The sequence below is a fragment of the Falco rusticolus genome, chromosome 5 (assembly GCF_015220075.1).
Source record: "Falco rusticolus isolate bFalRus1 chromosome 5, bFalRus1.pri, whole genome shotgun sequence".
In the NCBI taxonomy this organism is placed as follows: Eukaryota; Metazoa; Chordata; class Aves; order Falconiformes; family Falconidae; genus Falco; species Falco rusticolus.
The window spans coordinates 91,068,032-91,088,172 of NC_051191.1; the positions used below are offsets into that span (position 1 = coordinate 91,068,032).

Here is a 20,141-nt window from a genome sequence, read left to right on the forward strand (position 1 = left end):
GGCCGAGCGCTCCGCCGCGCCTCGCCAATCGCGGCCGGGCCGGGCCGGGCCGGGCCGGGGCGCCGCCTCCGCCTGACATTGAGGGCGCCGGGCAGGGCTGGGGCAGGCCGCGCCATGTGGGGCCGCGCCGGTGAGTGGGGGCCGGGGGGCCGGGGTCGCCCGCTCACCGTGAGGCAGGGCTGGCCGCCCGGGGCGGGGCGGGGGAACCGGGAGCGGGGGGCCCTGCAGGCCCGGCCTGGCGGCGGCTGTGCCCGGGGCCGGTGGACCCGCGCCCAGCGGCCTCCGGGCCGGCCGTGAGGAACGGGGGACTTTGTGCCCTTCCTGCCCTCTCCGAGACCCCGAGGGGGGGGGTCCTTGGCGGCGGGGGGGGGGGTTGGCCCCTATAAATCCAATTTATATTTTTTTTCGGAGCTGGAACATCTTATGCCTAGAAAATAAAGGGCGAGTTTTCCCTCACAGGGACATTTTCAGCCAGCATAAAGAAGAAAAACCTCAATTTGTATTTTTTTAAGTGCTCTTTCGCCTTTCAAAGTTAGTTTTTTCCCCTCCGAATGTTTTCATTATATTAAACAATGAATTGAAGGCTCTTTCTTGAGAGTACGGCCTCATACCTAAGGTGCCCTGCCCTCCCCAAAGCAGGTGTCGCGGTACAGCAGAATTCTGCTTTTTTTGGCTTTCTTTTCTTGACCCTCTGACTTGCATTTGGGAGGCGACGAGGCCGGTGGAAAGTCGGGGGCTCCGAGGTGGCCGGAGGGTGTCTGCAGCAGTGCAGTACGTCCATTCTGTGGTCCTGTGATGTGCGTTGTGGTTTAGAAATTGCTTGCAGGCTGTAATCCTGCATCCCCGTTTTCCTAAATCAGGTTAATGGGAAGCTCACACCGAAGCTTACAGAGAAGCTTTAATTTCCTTGGTAGCTTCTGTTGCAGCTAAATCTGGTGTTTCTTGCATAGTATTAGATTTGTACTTACTGCTTTTCTTTTCTTTTTTTTTTAACTTCTGTGTTTACAAGAAAAAACCCCCACACTTCTGTTTAATTTAAAAGCGACTGTTCTCATCTTCTGTTGTTCTGGGTTAGAGTTGGCCCCTTTGCTTCTTCTGCTCTCTTTTCCAGATAGGGCTGTTAAACTGCTGGGAAGAAATATTCCCTCAGTTCTGAGGCTAACTGAAGGAGTGGATCTGAAGATAAGCAGAAGGCTTTGCATTAAATCCCAGGAAGAAAGTCAACCTCAGCCAAGAAGTAAGTGTTTTTGATAATTGTGCTGCATTTCATGCCACAAAATACTTGGGAGATCCAGGCTGCAAACGTCTGAACAGGAATTTGGCTGACAGAGATGCTAATATCCCTGATTTTGTGAGAGGGAATTCTGGTCTTTAGACTGAAAAATGGAGCATTAAATTCAGCAGTAAAATCTTGGGGTTTAACAAAGCCAGGGGCCAGTATCTCTTCTCGTGGCAGTAACGCAGCTTTCGCTTTGTAGCAGGTCCCTGGTACCTTACCTGACAGGCAGTCCTACACCGAGGCTTTTCAGCCGTGCTCTAGAACAGACTGTTCAGCCCTACTGGTGTTAGGAATGTCATACGAGCTGAAGCACTTCTGCAGCTCTTCATGGTACAACCAGCTGCAGCCGCTGGCAGAACAGAACGTGCCCTGACAGGGGCAGTCGGTCTGAACCGCCGGCTTGGTCACTCTTCGGGCATGGAGTTGGACAGATACAGCTCAGGCCATGAAACATATTTTTCACTAAATGTGGGATGGTTATGATGCTGCAATCGGACCTTCTGTACAACAGGTTCCCTTTGTGGCCTCCTGACGCGAGTTAAACGGAGCACACAGATGTGAGGCATTTTGCAAGCTGCCGTGCTAAGAACACAATGCAGCTGTGCTGGGTAGGACCAGAGGTCTCCTTAGCGGCAGGATGTCTCCAGCAGTGGCCAGTAAAGGAGCTCCCTTACGTTTTTGTGAAGACTAATAGGAATGGTGACCAACAGCAAGGACCTAAGGAAAGGGTATGGAGAGGGCAAACCTAGTGTTTACCCCTAGATGTCCCAGAGATGGCATCTTTGTGTTTAAGGGTCCTCACTGGATTTTTCTTTCATAAATTTGCCCAGTCTCTTGAAGCTGGATGTATTTTTAGCATCCATATTCTCTGAGAAGGAATTCCTCAGCTGAACCATGCTGTGAGAAAACAAGTACTCTTGTGGTTGGTGTTGAACCTGGTGCATGTTTTTTTTAAATTCAGTTTTTATTCCATAACCTTTCCAAGGCAGAACCTGTTCATTATAACCCCCGGTCCCGATGTCACTGGGGATTCTGGTGAGCTGAAGGGAGCTGCAGCTGCTGCTCTTCCAGGCCAGCAGCCTGTCTATGGTACTGCTTCTTACGTGGTGGCCATGCCGTACCTGCAGACGTCCTCACCAATTTTCTCTGTTCCCCTTCCATTTCAACTGTTTATGAGATGAGGGGGGCAGTGTTTCACATGCTTTTCAAAATGCTGGAGCCATAGTTTTATGCGATGGCATAATAATGGTTCTGTGTTAGTCTGTGTGCCTCATCGCTGCCGGTAATGCCGTTTCCCTTTCTGACTATTACTGAACACTTTGCTAAAAACTCTGTGAAACCCCGAGGACTTTCTCCTCCACCGTAATGGTTGGGTTAGAGTCTGTCATGTGTATGTCAACTGGAATTGCTTCCCGTCAGTATCCATGGGGTTCCACTGGCCATCCCATTGACTCAGGACTCCAAAGTCCTGTGCTTAGCTCTCTTTACATTTTTGAATAACTTGGTGTTGTCAGCAACTGTGTATCCACTCCCTAGATAATTCATGAATCCACTGGGCACCACACATCCATACAGGATACCTCCCATTGTTTAAAAAAGAAAAAAGCTGTCTATCTTTGCCAGATTTTAATGGTACGTTACATACGGAAACCTTCCCCTGTTACGTTCTGAATATTTTGTATGTGGGGTTTGAAAGACTGAGCTGAAAATGAAGGCTCTAATCTTTGCCTATGGTCACCTCTTTGTTTATACCAGATAAAATCTTACACTGCCTGGAAAAGTTAACATTCTGTGATGTAACGGTGCAGCATGTTGGCTTTTCTGTAGCAATTCTGGTTATTTTTTAAAAAAACTATTTTAAGTGTAATAGCAAAACTATAATATTTTAGCACCTTTCAAAGTTTAGATGCTGAAGCAGGTTCTGCAAATTTAGCTACAAATATAGAGGTTTTGAGCAAGGTCAGGCTTTCCTTACACAGCCTCTGTTTAATCCATATATATTTACAGGTTTGTTAATCTGACTGTGATATGCTTTTTGTTGCCTAACCACCTCTAGCAACCATATTTGACATTTTGTGCTGCTCACCCTAACTGGTTTCATTACAGCTGTGGCAGTTCAGCTTCTCTGATCATTTGTTTTGGTGTTTTTGTTTGTGTATTTTGTTGGGTTTTTTTTAGGTCGGTCTCCTTTGAGGGTGCCTGGACACAAACCTACAGACTGGGAAAAAAGATTTTTATTGTGGGCAGGCCATTTCAAAAAACCAGAGGATATACCAGAGACTGTCTCGTAAGTGCCAGTTTTGAAGCTGTAAAAGAGGCATTGTCTGCGCAGGAATAACTTACTTGAATGCAACTGTGGGAAAACTTTTCTTAAATGGAATGGGGCTTCACAGCTGAAAAATCTTAACACTGCTCTTTGGCATATTGTCTTGCAGATGAGCTGACCTAAGCAATTTTGTATTGCTGAGGTAATACATCCATTTTCATTATTGATTTTTTTTCTGAAGGGATGATGAGCATTTACCAGTTGTTTCACTAGAAAAACATCATAAATCAGTTAATTTTTACTCTTCTCTCCCAATCAAAAAGGCTTTTTGCAGATACTTGTGTGAGCTTTTTCTGGTTTTTTTTTTCTTTATACATCTGTCTTTTGTTGTGTGACATTTTCATGAGGAAGTTGTAAAATAACTGAAACTCATTTAAAATACTTAGTTATTAATATCTAGAGGGAATGGGCCAACTTTCTTTACACTTGGAATTTACACTAAAAAACAGTGAAAAGGCTCCCTAACAAAAAATATATATAGCCCCATTTTCCTTGTTGCTGGTGGAGTCCAAATGTCAGTGCTTTGCCCTGTGTGAAAAGCAGAAAATAAAACTCGATGTTCTAGTTTGCCTATCTAAAATGAAGATCAGATTTAACAACAACAGGCAGTTACTAGTTGATAAGACATTTCTGGTGGTAATACAGTTATCTTTTAAAACATGCTTGTAATGCTTTAAATATATGTATTTATTTAAATCAAAAAGATAGAGTAAAATTTGTACTACTTGGGTTAGCTGCGCTCTAAAGATACTGTGTTCGTTTGGGTGCACCATGCTGGAGTTGAATATCCACCCATGTATCTAAGGGGTTTTTTTCTAAATGTATCACAATGCATAAATTGTTAAAAATTAATTCTTCAATTCTGTATCGAAATATTTTTCTTAAATTACATTTGAAATACCTAAAGGTGGAAATTATTAAAACTTAGGAAATAGTCATTTCATACATTTTTGCATACCCAAGACTTTTGATGAGCGTTTTTAAGAAAACAGAGTTAGCAGAGGGATTGAAGTCATCTCAATGGTTTATTGAAAGGACACACCAAGTTCTGATAAAAGCTGACCTGTTTTGCAAGTGCATAGGGAGTTCTTGGGTTTTGTTTAGGCAAATAGTTCAGCCAGAGCTGAGAAGACAATTGAGAACTATAAAAGCACAAGAGCTTGTTTTCCTGTTCTGAGCCGAGTTAGAGGGTTGTAAGGGCTTGTGATATAACCCAGATCATCTTGCAAGATGCAGTGATCAGAAGTAACTCATTTATTAAACAAATGTTAATCTTAGCCACTGAACTGATATAAAATGCAAATTGTGTTCAGATAACTGCCTTTTCCTCTTGCATATTTTAACACACCTAAGGTACTTCAAAAATTAACGAAGTTTTTAAATCCTACTTCTGGGCATTTCCGCTTAATTGCAGCCTGCACCCAAGTTGTTCATCATAGATTATTAGCAAAAACAAACAACCCGGAAGCTAAATTTCACTATTAGTTTCATGGTAGATGGACACGTTCCCTATAATCAGAAATCTTGTACTCTGCTCAATACTCTGAAATAGTGATCAAATCACTCTTGCCCTCCTCTTCAAAAACAAGAACAAAACTCTTCAGTTCTCAGGTCCTATGTGATTTGCTATGTTGAAGTGTTGTGGATCCTTTGATATCTTTTTTCCTTCAGGTTTAGGGGTCAAAATGTGGTAAAAGATTCCCATTCACTCATAACACTCCTTTGTGTACAGTGAGAATTTCGCAGTTCCATTAAATCCACTATCCATGTTAGTTCTGGGGTGTAATTACTTAGTTTGATGCATTTATTCTTTCATCACAGGATGTTGATGCTTTCCTAGTCATCTGTAATTTTATAATGTGCCAGATTTAATCAGTGAGAGTATTAGGCCTCCTTGAGAAGGGAGTTAACAGCTCTAAGTTCTGCAAGGAGAGCTGAATACCAGGTACAGGTCTTTGGTTGCCGTAGAAAGCGCAGCATTCTGCTTCACTGGCCCTTCCTGCATTGGCACCTCTCATATAAACTTTAACTTTGCTGTAACTGAGGTGTCACTTGGGTAGAATAATCTTCAGTTTAACCCAACTTAAGATAAATTACTTTTTGTTTTAACTCATCCAGTGTACAGCTGGAAGGCTTTAGTAACTGATAGTCTTCTTGTGGAAGATTTCTGGTTTTTGAAAGATAACAGTAGCCTAGGCAACAGGTTTCCCAAAGGAGTACTATAGCTACTGCTGTGGCTAGGTAAGTCCCCTGAAATAAGAAAATAATTTAAAAACTACCAGATTTAAAGGGGCCCTCTGTCCAAAGCTGATGTTGGAAAGCTTACAATCTTCCATGGCTCCTTAATTTCTTAGGAAAACAGATTACCTTAAGATGATTTACTCTAGCAGGAGGGAATTGGTAACCACTGGTCTTCTACCAAGTCCTGTTCAGAATGTCCGAGGAGTGTTACATTCAGCAGCCTGTGTGTAACCTGTAGTGCTATCAAATCCTCTAGCAGAGGCAGCCTTCTTGCTGCAAAATAGACGCTGTCATAAATGAACCTGTTCTGGCAGAAAGAATTGGTAAGCTGTTTGCGATAAAGCCTCCCTCTGTCCGAGAAACTCCAGCTGTTAAACACTGTATTTGATTCCTGCTGACAAATGGGGTTTACCACACTTCTGCCACTGAGGGGAGAACGCGTGTTTTACACTGTTCAGTACAGCACAGTTCTAATGTGGATGGAATGCTCCTGGCTCTGCAGGTAGTGGAAGGCAGTAACGAGCACAGCATGGAGCAAACACGAAGAAAAACATTGTATTAGTAAAGCCATCCCTCCCTTTCCTGCCCTCTCCATAGTGAACACGCATAAATACTGGAGCCTTCCTCCTCTGCGTTGAGTCCAGTGGCCGGGAAAGCAATACTGTCACTTTGCTATTAAAGAACCAAAGGAGGAAATGTTGGGTTTGTTTCACCTTTGAAAGGAACACCTTTGTGACCAGCAATCTCTCAAGGTCACTGGGAATCAGACCTTCCCATTCTTGTAAAATCTTTTTGTGAAGAGAGTCAAGTACTGTCTGCATTATACAAAATTACCTAGAGAGCCTGCTAGGAGAAACTAAACAATTAGCCAGATTATTTGGGTCTCTGATAATGAGTCTGTTCTTTTATTATTTCTTGAGGATCGAAACAATCAGAGCAGCAAAGACCACGCTGCGTGTGAAGTGCAGCTACGTAATGATTGCTTTGACAATACTGGGATGCATAGTGATGGTGATTAGAGGGAAGCAGGTAAGCAGATTTTTTGGCCGGTGAGCACAAATCTCCACATAAACTCCTCAGCTCCTCCTGTGGATTGTTAGTACTGTTTTGTTTTGCTTGGTTTGAGGGATTTTTTTTATCAATGAGCAAAACTTAAGTCTTCCTAGTTCCCCAGAAGCGACCTGCATGGATAATTCCCCAAGTTAGAAAAGGGCGATGCCACTGTAAGACTGCATATGCTGCCTATAAAAAAGGAGGGAGGGGCGGGGCAGGGGAATAAAAATCTTTTTTTTCCCCTCAGTGCAATACTTAATTTTAGCTTGCACTGTTTTAACTCCTTAATTTCGGTGATGGGCTGCAAGAGTTCACAAGGAAAGAGCACCTTGTGCTGTGAGGCTGCGGTAGGCAGTGACTGTGTGGGCCTGCTACAGATGCCTCTACATGCTGCAACGCTTGGAGAATCAATGTAACAGAAATAGCAAATGAGTATGTTTCTCCACAAACAAGACGTGAGAATTCCCAAAATTTTTAAACCTTGAGGAGATGGTCAGTAGTAATTCTGTGCCCTTTAATTGCATTAGAAAATAATTTTCTTTTAGTGTGGATGGAACAAGTTTTCTCAAATTATTAGTTTGTTGATTCAAAAAAACTATTTCATAGAAAAGCGCCCAAGTACTGCAGATGCTGAGCATCCTTCACTTGCATAGAATTTGGCAAGGTATCAGAGTTGTTCAGCATGTGGCAGAATTAGGTCTGGAATTTGCATCACATGAAGAGGTAAGTGTAAAGTTTAAGATTCCAAGTGTAGCAAAGGTTACTCATGCTTTAATTTCACGTGTTAACATAAATGATGAACTATTATTAACGGCAAGGTATTTCTGTAAGGAAGCAAGGAGCGCTTTTTGCATACTGAAGCCAAGCTAAAGCCTCTTAGCAGCGCTAGTCTTAAAGTCAAGGAATGTGAATATAATCTGTGCATCTTATTGCCGTGTTACTTTGGATAAAAAGCACAGTGGTAGCACAAACACAGTCCGCTACATTCTTTTACAGATAACTGGAAGTAGAAAACTCTGACCTTAAAGCATCAGCATGGGCAGAACCTTACTGGTGTGCTGCCTCTCTCTAAAGCAGTTCTTCTGATGACAACGTTCAGATGGTGTTTTATAGAGTGCTAAGTGTTCTAGAGAAACCTTAACACCCCAGCACCGGGAAACTAAAGTGCCAAGTGCCATTTCTGTCAGCATTTGTCTCGCAAAATGGAAAGGAGGTAGCACCCTGAAACAAAACAGTGGAAAGGTTTTTCCCTGGCTTTAGCAAAGAGATCAAACACTGACAACACCCAGAACATTTTCCTCTGACATTGGAGAAGTATGAATGCAAACAGCGAGAAGAGAGGAGGACAGCTGCTTTGGAACCCTTGTTTTCACAGCAGCTGGAATCTATTGTTTAGCTTCTGATTTGTTCCCAGTATCTCCGATTTCTGAAGACCAGAGATTAGTATTAAATACTGACCAGAAGCACAGAACATATCTTCCAGTGCCTTAACAAAAGGGTTTAATTTATTCCCAGAGAAGTCATGAGTTTAAGCCAAAATAGTCTCTGGCTGTTTTATTTTAACCCTCTGTCTTCCTGGCATTAAAGCTGACAGAGCTGTGCCTTGGTAAGGACAGGCCAGATCTTTTGTAAACACTACTGATTCAAGCTTCATCTCTGCAGTCCTTCAGGTGGTAATTTCTGCTCTTGCTTTGTTGTTAAATTGTAGGCTGTAAAAAGGCACGAGTCTCTCATAAGTATGAACTTGGAGAAGAAAGCTCAGTGGAGAGAAGCAGCTGCTCAGAGTACATCTGCTAAACCTTAGAGGAGGAAACGAAAAGACAAATGACTGGGGAAGAAGAGCTGAGTCCTCCTCAGCACTGGAAGGAGAATACAGTCACGTCTTTCCTGTATGTTAGTTCTGTGCTGTCGTGTTCAAGAAAGAATGAATACATTATCCTGTAATCATTAAACCCAGAAATACTGATTTCCCTTTCCTAACCACCACCCCTTTCCTCCAGACTCTCATTGTGGTTAGTGGCACAGGATAAGGTGAGCAAACGGGACAGAGTAGTTGTTTCCATCATGTGCTATGCAGTAGACTAAGCATCTTTTAAAAGGCTGCAGGAGCCGCACACCTGCGTTCATGGCACCTTTATGAAGTCTTACACGCTTGCTTACCATTTACAAGAAGGGAACTGGGACACGAAAGGACAGCCATTTGGTTTCCACTTGTACAAACAAAATACCTTCACTGGGCAGTCATCTGCTATCACTGACTAGTTCAGGTCCCTTCAAGAAGAATGTGCTGTATGTATTCTATATTGTTACTGTCCGCTTCAAATATTCCGTGTGTTCCTCTTTGTGCAAGAGAGAACAATTATTTGGGGAGCCCTTGAGTCAGGAATAATTGTATGACCTGCATTAACATCATCAAAACGGTCATAGGTTATTAGAAAGTCTTGCTTGCCTGTTCTAGGTCCAGTGTATTCTGGCTGCATTTAAGTGAAGAATTACTTTTTGTGAAGAACCGCCTGTCTCTGATAAAAAAAAGGAGGGAAAGCAATAGTGAAATGTCATTCCAGAGCACTGGTGTGTTGCAGAGGACAACCTAATGGTTTTTACCCTACAGATGGCAGTGAGATGAGAAGGTCCAAGCTAAGGGCACAGAGGTGACTATTTTGAGGAATACAGCTTCAACCTGTGCTATCAGGTTTACTATTTAGAGGCAGGTGAGTATGAGAAAGTCAGTCTGGTATTCCTGCTCTCTGCTCCTGAGCTCTTTTTTCCAAAGGTCATTTGGGTTTATGTGCATTTCCCTGCCTTTAAATCATCATCTGTGCTTTCATGATGCTAGCCCACTTAAAAGATCACCTGCCTCAAGTTTTAGAAGTGGCAGACCCAGTAATACCTGCAAAGCAAAGCGCAACTCCCAACAGTCCTATTGCTGGCATTCGTCCCAGAAGTCACGTACTGTTCATGCTGAACAGCCTGCAGCAACTGGAGGCAGTGTTTTTCCTCCTCCTTCCAGTTCATTGGGAAGGAAATGTAGATTGGAACTGTCAGATTGAAACTGTGTTATTTCCCAGGACTGCTTGCTAACTGGCCCTGGGGACTCCAGGAACAGAAGAGGCATGCATATGGGTTTGACAGATTTTAGTTTGTGAACTTCCTGACAGTGGGAGGCAGATTTTTTTTTTTTTTTGAAACTTTCCTGATTAGTTTTTGTTGTACTACTAAAAATTAGCACTATTGCTGAATAAATTAAAAGCCCTACAAAAATGCAGAGCAAATTTGGCTTTATACCTGGAAAAGAGAAGCAATAAGTTATCAAGTGCAATCCTCTAGTACTTTGTCCTTTATCCTAGAGCTAGAAAATAGCTGCTGCGGTCCATCTTCCTGTGGATTGCATTTCTGGGTGCCACTCATACTGGCAAGACCTAAGCAATCAAACAAGTTGTACAGTTATTCCAGCAGAGAAGTTAAAACCTCCAGGTGATGCCACGACCTGTCACCAGAGTCTCTGTAAGGCAACAATTGCAAGTATGCCATCAAATCAAGGAGAGCAGGCTTCCACAGATCTGTCCACTCATTTAGCGCTGAATGCAAGTCACGCTTAATTCCACTGCAGGTATGTGAACCAATCTGCCGTGAACAGCTCTGTTTCTCTCCCACACCAGCGGGCACACACACCAGACAGGAACCAAACAGAAAAATCTTCCCAAACTGTGTGCCTGTGCTCAGGTACGTATTAAATGTGACCAAAAAGGAGAACGTGCGCTTCAGATGGTATTTCAGGTTACCATGAAGAGCAACTTATGATTTGATTTATGCTTGGTGGTGGCAGAGCTTAAACCCATGCATCTCAAAAGGTCCCCCTTTCAGTAAGCACCTCCAAGTGCAATCTGAACAGAACTGGCCGGTACCTCATCTAGTTTTGCAGATAAAACTATTTGGAATCGTCCAGCTGGTAAAGTATTTCGAATAAAGATACATTTCAAATAAAGATACATAAAATACCACTTAGAAAGCGACACCTCAGAGCAGCAGTGGTCACCAGTTTTCCATTTTACTTAAATTTCTATAAGGTTTATGCTGTTTACTCAAAAACTGCACTCTGGTCCAGGGGTTTGACACAAGCTCCATGCAGAAGTCCTATATCCCTTCTTCTATCACTGGTATCTCCACCATTTCAGTATCTACCATAAAAACTGCACGTCACTGCACACCTTTGTGTTTTCTTTCAGCTTCCACACAGGCTCCAGAGTCTCGAATAAAAGCCTGAGCCACTGGGCGTTGTGCAGTCCCCAGCACGCTCCCAACTGCTGCAGTACTTTCTTTGCAAGTAGCTGGGTGCTAGGAAAGTGATGTAAATCTTTCTCAGAGAGGCAATGAAAGAAATCACGCCTTTCCTAGTGTGATGGCTTCCAAGAAAGCACTCCTAAACACAGACAACGGTTAAAAAACCAGCACACGTTTCTGGCCCAAGCAGCCAGCCTAGCTGCCTGGAGAACTTCACAATACGCCTCGGGTCACCCGGTGAGCTCACAGCTTCCACCTTCAGCCTTAACGGTGCCTGATGGAAGGAACGTACCAAGCCCTTAAACACTGTTTCATTTTCTTTCTCCCGTTGGTTTGGGCTGCAACGCCATTCAAAAAAGTCTAATTTTCAATCTCATACTGTCTGTCATACTGCTGTACCTCTTCCAGAAGCAACAAACTTCCTAATGCAACGATCCACCTGACAACCTGAGCGCTGCCTCAGAAGAGCCGCGGGAGCCCTACAGACATTGCCAAGCAGTACACAGAGATCTTGTTTATCTTCCTACTAAGACTCGGTTATCTGAGAAAAGACCTTTATGTCTACTGGCTAAAACTGGTGTGGGGAAGTGCTAATGATGTGTTATAACAATTCCAGAGGCAAAGAAACCATACTGGAAGGCATGGGGAATTACTTCAAGCTTGCCCAGAGATGCAAACTGCACAGAGGTAAGAGCTGTTCTGGAAATCCTCAGAGCAGCAGCAGTCTCGCCAGCAGCACCATCACGTGTAGGACTGGCTGGCGTGATTTGGTTCTTCAACAGTCTCAGTGCTGACAGTTAAAAGGAATGCAGGTTCAAGAACACGTATGTTTTCCAGGGTCATTGCCTTCCTCTCCTCCTTTAAGATTAAGTGAAGGGACTTTGGCCACCAGTATTTAGTTGCCATCAAGGCATCCACACAGGCATTTAAGTCCAGTGAAGTCTCGAGGCAGCAGCTGCCTCAAATGACTGTGTGTGGCTTCTTCCCCGGAGCCCCAGGCACCAGCCCTGACTCAGTTACTGAGCTTTCAGTAACCTGCCCCATCATCCGTGGTACCCTCCTGAATCCCAGAGAGTGACCCTGCCTGCAGTGTTCCACTGGGAACTTCACCAGCAGAAAGAACAACAGCTCCCGCCTGCTGCCCCCGCAAACATGCAACTTAAAAGGCATTCTAGCTCTGTGGGCAGTCCCGCATCTTCGTCTCCTTAACACCCGGTTTAAAATTAGTGTTCAAACCTGAGTGTAATAGTTCCACCTTATTACTGATGCTGCAAGCAGCACTCAAGAGATTCTTCGTTCTCAGAAATCTTTTCACCTTACCAGCCTGTGGGGTTTCTGGAAGGTGCTTAGATCAGATCTCCACAACCAGACAGAAACAAATGCATTCATTTCAATTTTCAGAATAAGATAAAAACACGTGAGATCACTTTTCTGGCACTACACACCACATGGCAGAGCTAAGAGAAGAACCCCAGAGCTCCAGCAGCTCCCTGGCCCATCCTCTGAGAGCACACTGCCTCCTACTTACACACAGAACAGATCATCCAAAACAGCATGACCTCCACACGAGTGGAAGCTAGAGGCATTCTCCGAGAGTTCCTGTTCCAGCAGCAGCACATCCCTCAGGAAAGCAGAGAATATTGGTTTCAGTGTTTCTAGCAAGGGACATTAACCCTTGTTACTCTCACGTCAGCCTATAAAAGTGCCTCATTTCTCATCCAAATGGAACTTACAACTTTTTTACAGTCGTTACTGTTGCCAGTTTTTCTACCATCCCTCTTAAACTGCTGCTAGCAATGCTGAGAGTGCTCCTGTAAGAGTTTCAACAATGCCAAATACGAAGTTAATATAAATTCCTCATTTCTGCTAAAGATCTTTTGGCACCTGTGAGCATTATACTAGCCAGACAGTCTCGTTAGGAAGCAGTGTTCAAGCGATAACATACAACGATCCTCATACTTTCAGCACCATTTTTCCTCCAAAACAGAGTCCTTCACCTTGTCCTGAATGTTATTTATTAGAAGGGTAATGTTACACTACACGTTTAGCTCTATTAAAATGCAAATAGTTTACCTGCCCTTGGCTTACCACGTAATTCTGATCAGTCTGCACCAGTGAGCTGTTCCTTTCACAGTTCACAAGTCTGATCTCCCTTCCATACTCGTATATCTGCAGCCTTTGTTAGAAGGAGATTTTGTTTCTTTTCAGCTGAGTAGTAAGGTTAAGTAAAGCAAGGCCAAGAACTGGTTGCTGGAAGATCCTGATGGAAATACACTCAATTAAGCACCATTTAAAATTAAATTGAGACCTATGAGTTAGCCACATTTTAATCCATTTAATGTGTGCCATGTTGACTTTTGTATTCTTTTAGTTTTCAGTCAAAATATTATGCAGTACCAGTCAAATGCCTTACACAGTCTAAGTATATATGACAACAATATTACCTGTGTCAACCAGGCCTGTCACTTCAAACAAACATACCAAGTTTAAAGATTTATACTTATCTGCTCTGAATTCACATATCCACAGCAAAAGTAACAAACACTGGCCAGGCTCCTTACACAGGAAGGCACACCATTCAGCTTAAATGGACTCTCTTTTTAATTCACTCATTTAGAGGCAACTGTCATTATTTTCTTGGGGGGGCAGGGAAGGGAAACGCCAATGCACCACATTGTTTTCACTAGCCTGGAAGAGAAAACACTTATATATATATAGATATATAGATATGTATATATATACACACATAGGCATGTGTGTATATATATACGTGTGTGTGTATATATGTATATATACACACTAGTGTATATATACACAGAATATACATATATGAATATACAGAATATATGCACACACACTTTGCTCAGATTTGTTTACAAAATATGGAGCATTTTTATACCATCCAATAAGAGGTACATGATTTTAAACAAATCTTATAGAAATGACATGTTATTGGAAATTTACACGTAAAAAAATCCAGCACAAAAAAATCCAAAAGCTAAAACAAGATTTTGCTACTAATCAGTGCTTCTATCACCCTTCAAGAAAAGAGAAACACAGTTATTTATATGTGATGTAAAGGCAACATTGAGGGGTTTTTTTGCTTTTTTTTTTTTAAATTAACCACCAAATTTAACCCCCTAAAATTACAAAGAATTGAAGTCCATTTACAGATCAAGTGCAGTAAACTAAATGTTCCTTCAGCACAAAGCAGCACTAGAGAAAATAACCAGGAGAGGGAAGGTGGAGGCCAACCAGCTTAGCTAGGGAGGCAGCAGGTGGCTTCTGCGGTGGCCACACAGGTCAGAGTCTCCATCCTGAAGCACAGACAGAACTGAAGACTGCATTTAAATAATGGTCACACAGAGCTGATGTTCAGGCCCTTGCCTAGCTTCTTTCAGCAGTTTAAGTGATTTTTATATTTTGATTATTCTGTATCCAATGGGCTGTTTTTGCTTGTGCAGTGGCTTGTCACTGAGAGGAGTCATTAGGAGGATCTTGCAGACCTGCCACTAATGCTGACCGCAGGTACATGACGCTGCTGTTGTCAGTGGCGATTTTGAAATGTTTACGCTGGACAAATGTGTGTTCCAAGCATCCAAAATGGCTTGAAAGAACACAGCCCGATGCAGGGGGGGAGCGGACAGCCTGGAGAACCCACTGCATTTACAGAAATGGAACCGCCACTTCTGATCAGGCGGCGTCTCCCCAGTCGTGTGAAGGGTTTGGTGTCAGCGTCAGCTGAACTCGGTGAGGAGTGGCCGGCCTTTGCATCAGACGTCTGTGATCCAAGCAGGTTGCGGAGCCAAGAACATGCTGCTAGCAGAAGGGCAGTCTACAGCTGCAGATGGCAGCTGTCATGCAGTCAGCAATGCCTTATAGATGTCACCTGTAGGAACCATGCCTTCCATGCTAATTCACCTGAAGTCCCGTAAACAGCAGAAGGGAAAAATGAAATGAAAGGGCCAGGCAGATCCGGGTGGAATATTACTATCCTTTGAATGTAGTGTCATTTTAGTTGTTAAATAAGGGACTTGGACCAGGAGGATTCTATTTGATCAGGTGAGCTGGAGAAGAAGCTCTTGTCTCGTGAAAATGAAAAGGAGATCTAACGCTCCTTGTGCTAGGCTTTACAAGTTAAGATTTCTGTATTCAGAAGGTAATTTTTCAGAAGATAAATCTGTTCAAGTCACACTGTGTAAAAATGTAAAGAGGCAGACAGGAATTTTTCAGCCATAACTACAATACCAAGGACCAGATTCTGGAGCATGAAGTCAGAAAGGGCTTGATTTGTAAGGAAGGCCCAGCTGGATCATGCTGTGCTGGCAAGCAGAAGTAGGGGTAGTTTCTCTGTTCTAGAAGCTGGTCTGGAAAGTCATGTCTGGGGAGGTGGTGAGAGAGTGACCTATTCACAGGCTCTTTTTATGTGGATGGAGAGGAAAAACTGGGAACGTATACAAATCTCCACAGTGGTCTGCAATCCAGCTTGGGAGCTCAGTGTTGAGAAGAGACGGGGCCAGATGTGATCAGTACTCTCAAGAACCAGAAAACATCCATTGCAGCCTGTTGTTGCAGGGGACAGAGAACTTATTCCATTATTTGTAACATGTTCCATATGCCAATAACCCCAGCTGGCACGTACAGCAAAGTAGATGCATTGCCATGTGAAGATTTAACACATCTCTCATAGCCATCCAAAGAGGCATCCAGGGAAGAATACGGGGAATGAATTCAGCTACGTTCTCAGAAAGTCTGAATGTCTCCCTGGACTGCAGGCACACACTGCAGCAAATATAAGAGAAAGGCAGTCTTATCTTGGATGCCAGGAGCGTGGGGGCCAGTGGAGAGGGATTATTTTCCTGTAATAGGAGAGGGAATATCTTAAAGTGTAGAAAGGTGCCTTGACTCCACAAAGATGACAGTGGAGAGGTTCAGAATCTAGAGGAGAAGGGTGATTCTGGTGACCCCTTGCCAAGGAGGGGGCATCCTGCCATGGAGAGCCAGAAGTTTTCCAGACGTATGTAAGAGCATGTGCACAAGGCAAGCGAATGAGCGCAAACAGGGTTATGGAAAACATTGAGAGAATCACTCCACGGGTGGCTTGTGGCTCGACAACAGGATTGGCTAGGTAGAGGAGCACACAGCACAGGGGCACCTCAGAGCTGGAAGCCTTCCATGGGAGCCTCACACTGCTGGAAGATGTACTGTTGCTGGTTGATATCCACCTGTGGGGCAATGCTGCTGTCTTCATCCTCTGTTCCGAAGTAGTGCTCAATCAGATCAAAGGCCTTCTGATAAATCTCTTGATTCTCATGGCTCTGCAGGAATTCGATCTTGTCCAGACCTGGAGAGAAAAGAAGCACATAGAAGTTACAGCTTGGTGAGAGCATATGCCCCTGATCATTTTCAGCCTGTTGTGAACATCAAGTTCCACGAGAATTCTCTCCACGTTCAGAAAGAACGCGTTCCTCTGTGGAGACCCTCACCCAACCTGTACTCTCCACAACCAAGAGAAAACAGGTTGAACTACAGAGTTCCCTGTAACTGTGTGATGTGCCTCAGGTTGTGTGTCTCTCTCTCCCCTTTCTCTCAAAAAATGAAATCAACAAGCTTGCATGTGTAAAGAACAAGGCTTCAAAGACACCTTCTGAAGAGATTTTCAGGACCATGTTTCCTGAAAGTGTGTTCACAGTGCTTTGATAGCAAGGCCGATGACTACAGAATCACACAACTGCAGGTTGGAGGAGACTGCTGGCAATCCTCTAGTCCAGCCGGCAGCCCAGCCCAGCACCACTGCCAACACCAAACTGGGTCAGCTGTGTCTAGCCAAGACTTAAAACTTCCAAGGATGGAGACTCCATTAACCAACCTGCATCACATGTGCATACAATACAAGATATACACTCATGCAACCAGCTTTTGGGCAGACATTAAGCAGATGAGCAAATCTTGCTTAATGTATCAGGCCTTGTAGCCAGAAACAAATGCAAAGAACACAGCAACCTAAACTATCTCTGATACCTGGGAATGATGCTATAATGAAATCCAAGCCTTAGCTGCTCTAGTAAATTTCTAATATTGGGAATGGTAGTGGTTTTCTTGTCTGCTCCTTTAACTATGTATAAAGACTAGAGGAAACAATTCTCTCATACTCCGTAGGCACTTCTGCAACACTGACGTGAAAAGGGAGGTTAAAACCTCGAAGCAGGCAAGAAAATAAATCCTGTTCTGGTACAGCTCTTCCCTGGAAGTCAAGGTAACCATGAAGGGAACCATGGTTCAAGAAACCATGTTCAGTGATACATACTCCTATACTGCTCTTGATAACTCATTATTTTTCTTAATAAGTATTTGGCAATCAACAAGGAAACTAACCTTAAGAGCAACAGTACCTCAGAACTGGGGTGAAATCATGCTGGTACATGCCAGAATCTCAGCACAGCAAAGGCAAACAAGGAAGTTGTGGCTGCTGCCAGAATTCTACAGGGCAGCAGAGCGGGAAGGGAAAGGTCCGAAACCTGAGTGACAGAGCGCTTTTATCTGCTGTGGAGGGGGCAGATACTGAGGCAGAATGACACCCAGAAGGCTCCCTCAGGGTCAAAGGAAAAGACTTATCAAAGAACAGTTAATTTTCAGGTAATAGTGATGAGGCAATGGATAAATTGGGTCTACTGAAACTCTAATGGGTTCGTGATCATTGCTTTAACTCCTGACTTCCACAGATGTTTTGCTCATACCATACGCTTCTTCAATAAGAGCACAGTAAGGATTAATGCCAGTGCCACTGCGTTTGGATTCCTGCTCTCCGAGCCTCAGGATGTTCTCCAGCCCATTCAGTGCTACTTGCACAATCTTTGAGTCCATTACTGTAAGGAGGTCACACAGTGGTTTGATGCATCCCAGTTCTACTAAATACCTGAAAAACACCACATGGAACCCAGTAAATTGTCTGCAAAATTATAACTGGTGTAGCCATTTAAGCACTAAGCACGAAGGTCTAAAAACCAAAATGATCACGTAAAATACCAACTTGACCAGAGAAACTGGAGAAACTATAGACACCTGTTACATCTAGTCAGTTCTGCTGAAACAATGAAAATTACCTTCTCTGTCTCTCTCTCTATATATAGACATGAAATAGTAATTTGATTTTGTAAATTTAATTTATAATTCTATAACTACAGTTTATAGTTTCTATTAATATCAGCTATACTAACTTTAGATACAGGTTTAAGATTTCATACAAAACTGCATAAAAGCATGATGTACTGGTACAAGTTAAACAGGAACAACGATGCACACGATGCCCTTGTTTGAGGGGCTGAGCTGTTCCTCTCCAGACTGCTAATGCACTTTGTTACGCTGTACAACAACCACTAAGGAGTTAGTTTTAAAATTGCATTTAACTTTTTCACAGAAGAGAAATGGTTCAATTAATTAAAAAAGTATTACTACTGAAATACTTAGGTGATTTCTCCCTGAAGGAAGGAATGGCTCATTCACAACTCAAAAAGACATGGTCTCTCTGGATACCGAACACTGGAAGCATACATGCAAGGATTTCCATTCTCTAGGTTATTATTTCGATTTCTTGCACAAATACTAATTCACTCAATTGCATTGAAAGAGTTGAACTATTTCATACTTGATCTGTTCAGCAGAGCCTCCAGATGTTGCATTTGTGATTGCCCAAGCAGCTTCCTTCCTTGTCCGAAACTCAGCCGTTTGTAAAATATTTATAAGAGCCGGAAAGATATGGGCATCTATGACCGTCTGCAAAAAGAAATGACATGTCAGGGTTATACTAAAAATTAGAAATAACTCCCTCTTCCTGAGCTAGTTAACGTCTATGCTCAGCACAACACATTAAACAATCACATTACTTATCAAGGGGTTAAAATTCAGTTTTCAGCTTTACATTCAAAACCCTAGCTATCGCCAGGGTCTGCGCTTATCCCAAAACAATTCAAAATGCTTTCAGACTGAAGTGACTGCTGTATCTAATGCGCTACTTAATCACACTTTGACAGCAAAAGAACACCATACCTCCCCTTTTTTTCCAGGTAGTGAACCACTCAGCTATTAAGTCAGTAAACCACTAAGTCGTTAAGAGCCCCTAAACAGAGAAAAAAACTTCATAAGCCTGTGTGTCACGCTACATCTCCACTAGGCAGACAACAAGTAAGGCGAGAATGCACTGTAAGAACTCCTCAAAAGAAGCAATCACCAATATACTCCTTCCTGATCAAAAGACAAAACAACAGATGATTCACTGGTATCGGTTAACTGCTTAGCTCAGAAAGTAAGTCAAACGTGTATTCAGTCAGCAATTCAGTTTCTAGTAACTTCCTCTGGTAGAGCCTTTTGCAGTAAGACCCAAGTAAAACCAGTTTAGTTTCACACCTGTGACAAGGATCTGAAACACGTTTATCACTGAAAGAAGCAAGGGCTTTGCATGACATTTTTAAGCTACCCTTTTAGAAACATTAAGTCATCACAGAACTGAAAGGCAAATTCAAAGAAAGCCAAAAAGATCCTTTTCAAGGAGGTCTGCAGAAGAAAACTGAGAGATGACAGTGAAAAAATCCCAACTGTTTGATATTTCTTTTACTCTTCCCGTTTGTCCCGGCACTTCGCACATGCACGCTGCCTACCAGTGGTACCAGCAGCCCCTCAACGCTGCCCCCTGCACTGCAGGACCTGCACTTCCGCGCAGCGATCTGGGGCCTCGAGGAAAAACACACACACACTTCCATCATGCCATGTTATATTAATTTTTACTTTGCAAAGAATAGTTGGCAAAAAGTCCTTAACTGAAATTTTTGAACAGGAACACGTGCTTTTGAGCATCATAAACAGAAGCCACCTACTTAAAATAAATAAATAAAAGATATCTTCAGAAAACAGAATGTTTTCCCCCCTGACATATCTACTGGGGAAAAAAACAGGTAATTTTTAAAA

At 43.0% G+C, this 20,141-nt stretch overlaps 2 protein-coding genes across 2 annotated transcripts in view; one reads left to right on the plus strand and one right to left on the minus strand.

The window, feature by feature from the left end:
- The first annotated feature begins 2 nt into the window (after window positions 1-2).
- Window positions 3-8,885, plus strand: FAM162A (family with sequence similarity 162 member A). Its single transcript, XM_037388966.1, has 5 exons — window positions 3-130; window positions 1,112-1,237; window positions 3,458-3,566; window positions 6,767-6,875; window positions 8,608-8,885. The coding sequence occupies exons 1-5, from the start codon at window positions 115-117 to the stop codon at window positions 8,701-8,703; spliced, it is 456 nt and encodes a 151-aa protein (XP_037244863.1). The 5' UTR covers window positions 3-114; the 3' UTR covers window positions 8,704-8,885.
- Window positions 8,886-13,176: 4,291 nt separating this feature from the next.
- KPNA1 (karyopherin subunit alpha 1) overlaps window positions 13,177-20,141 on the minus strand; it is a 54,752-nt gene continuing 47,787 nt past the window's right edge. Inside the window, exons 12-14 of the mRNA XM_037388964.1 lie at window positions 18,826-18,953; window positions 17,918-18,096; window positions 13,177-16,524 (exon numbers count right to left, since the gene is read on the minus strand). Of these exons, the coding sequence (XP_037244861.1) occupies window positions 16,337-16,524; window positions 17,918-18,096; window positions 18,826-18,953 (495 nt within the window). The 3' untranslated portion in view covers window positions 13,177-16,336. The remainder of the gene's footprint in view (window positions 16,525-17,917; window positions 18,097-18,825; window positions 18,954-20,141) is intronic.

Excerpts from the sequence above, each read along its gene's own strand:
- FAM162A (XM_037388966.1), top strand. Across the intron at positions 3,567-6,766 it reads GATATACCAGAGACTGTCTC|GATCGAAACAATCAGAGCAG; the intron begins GTAAGTGCCAGT and ends TTATTTCTTGAG. Across the intron at positions 6,876-8,607 it reads TGGTGATTAGAGGGAAGCAG|GCTGTAAAAAGGCACGAGTC; the intron begins GTAAGCAGATTT and ends GTTAAATTGTAG.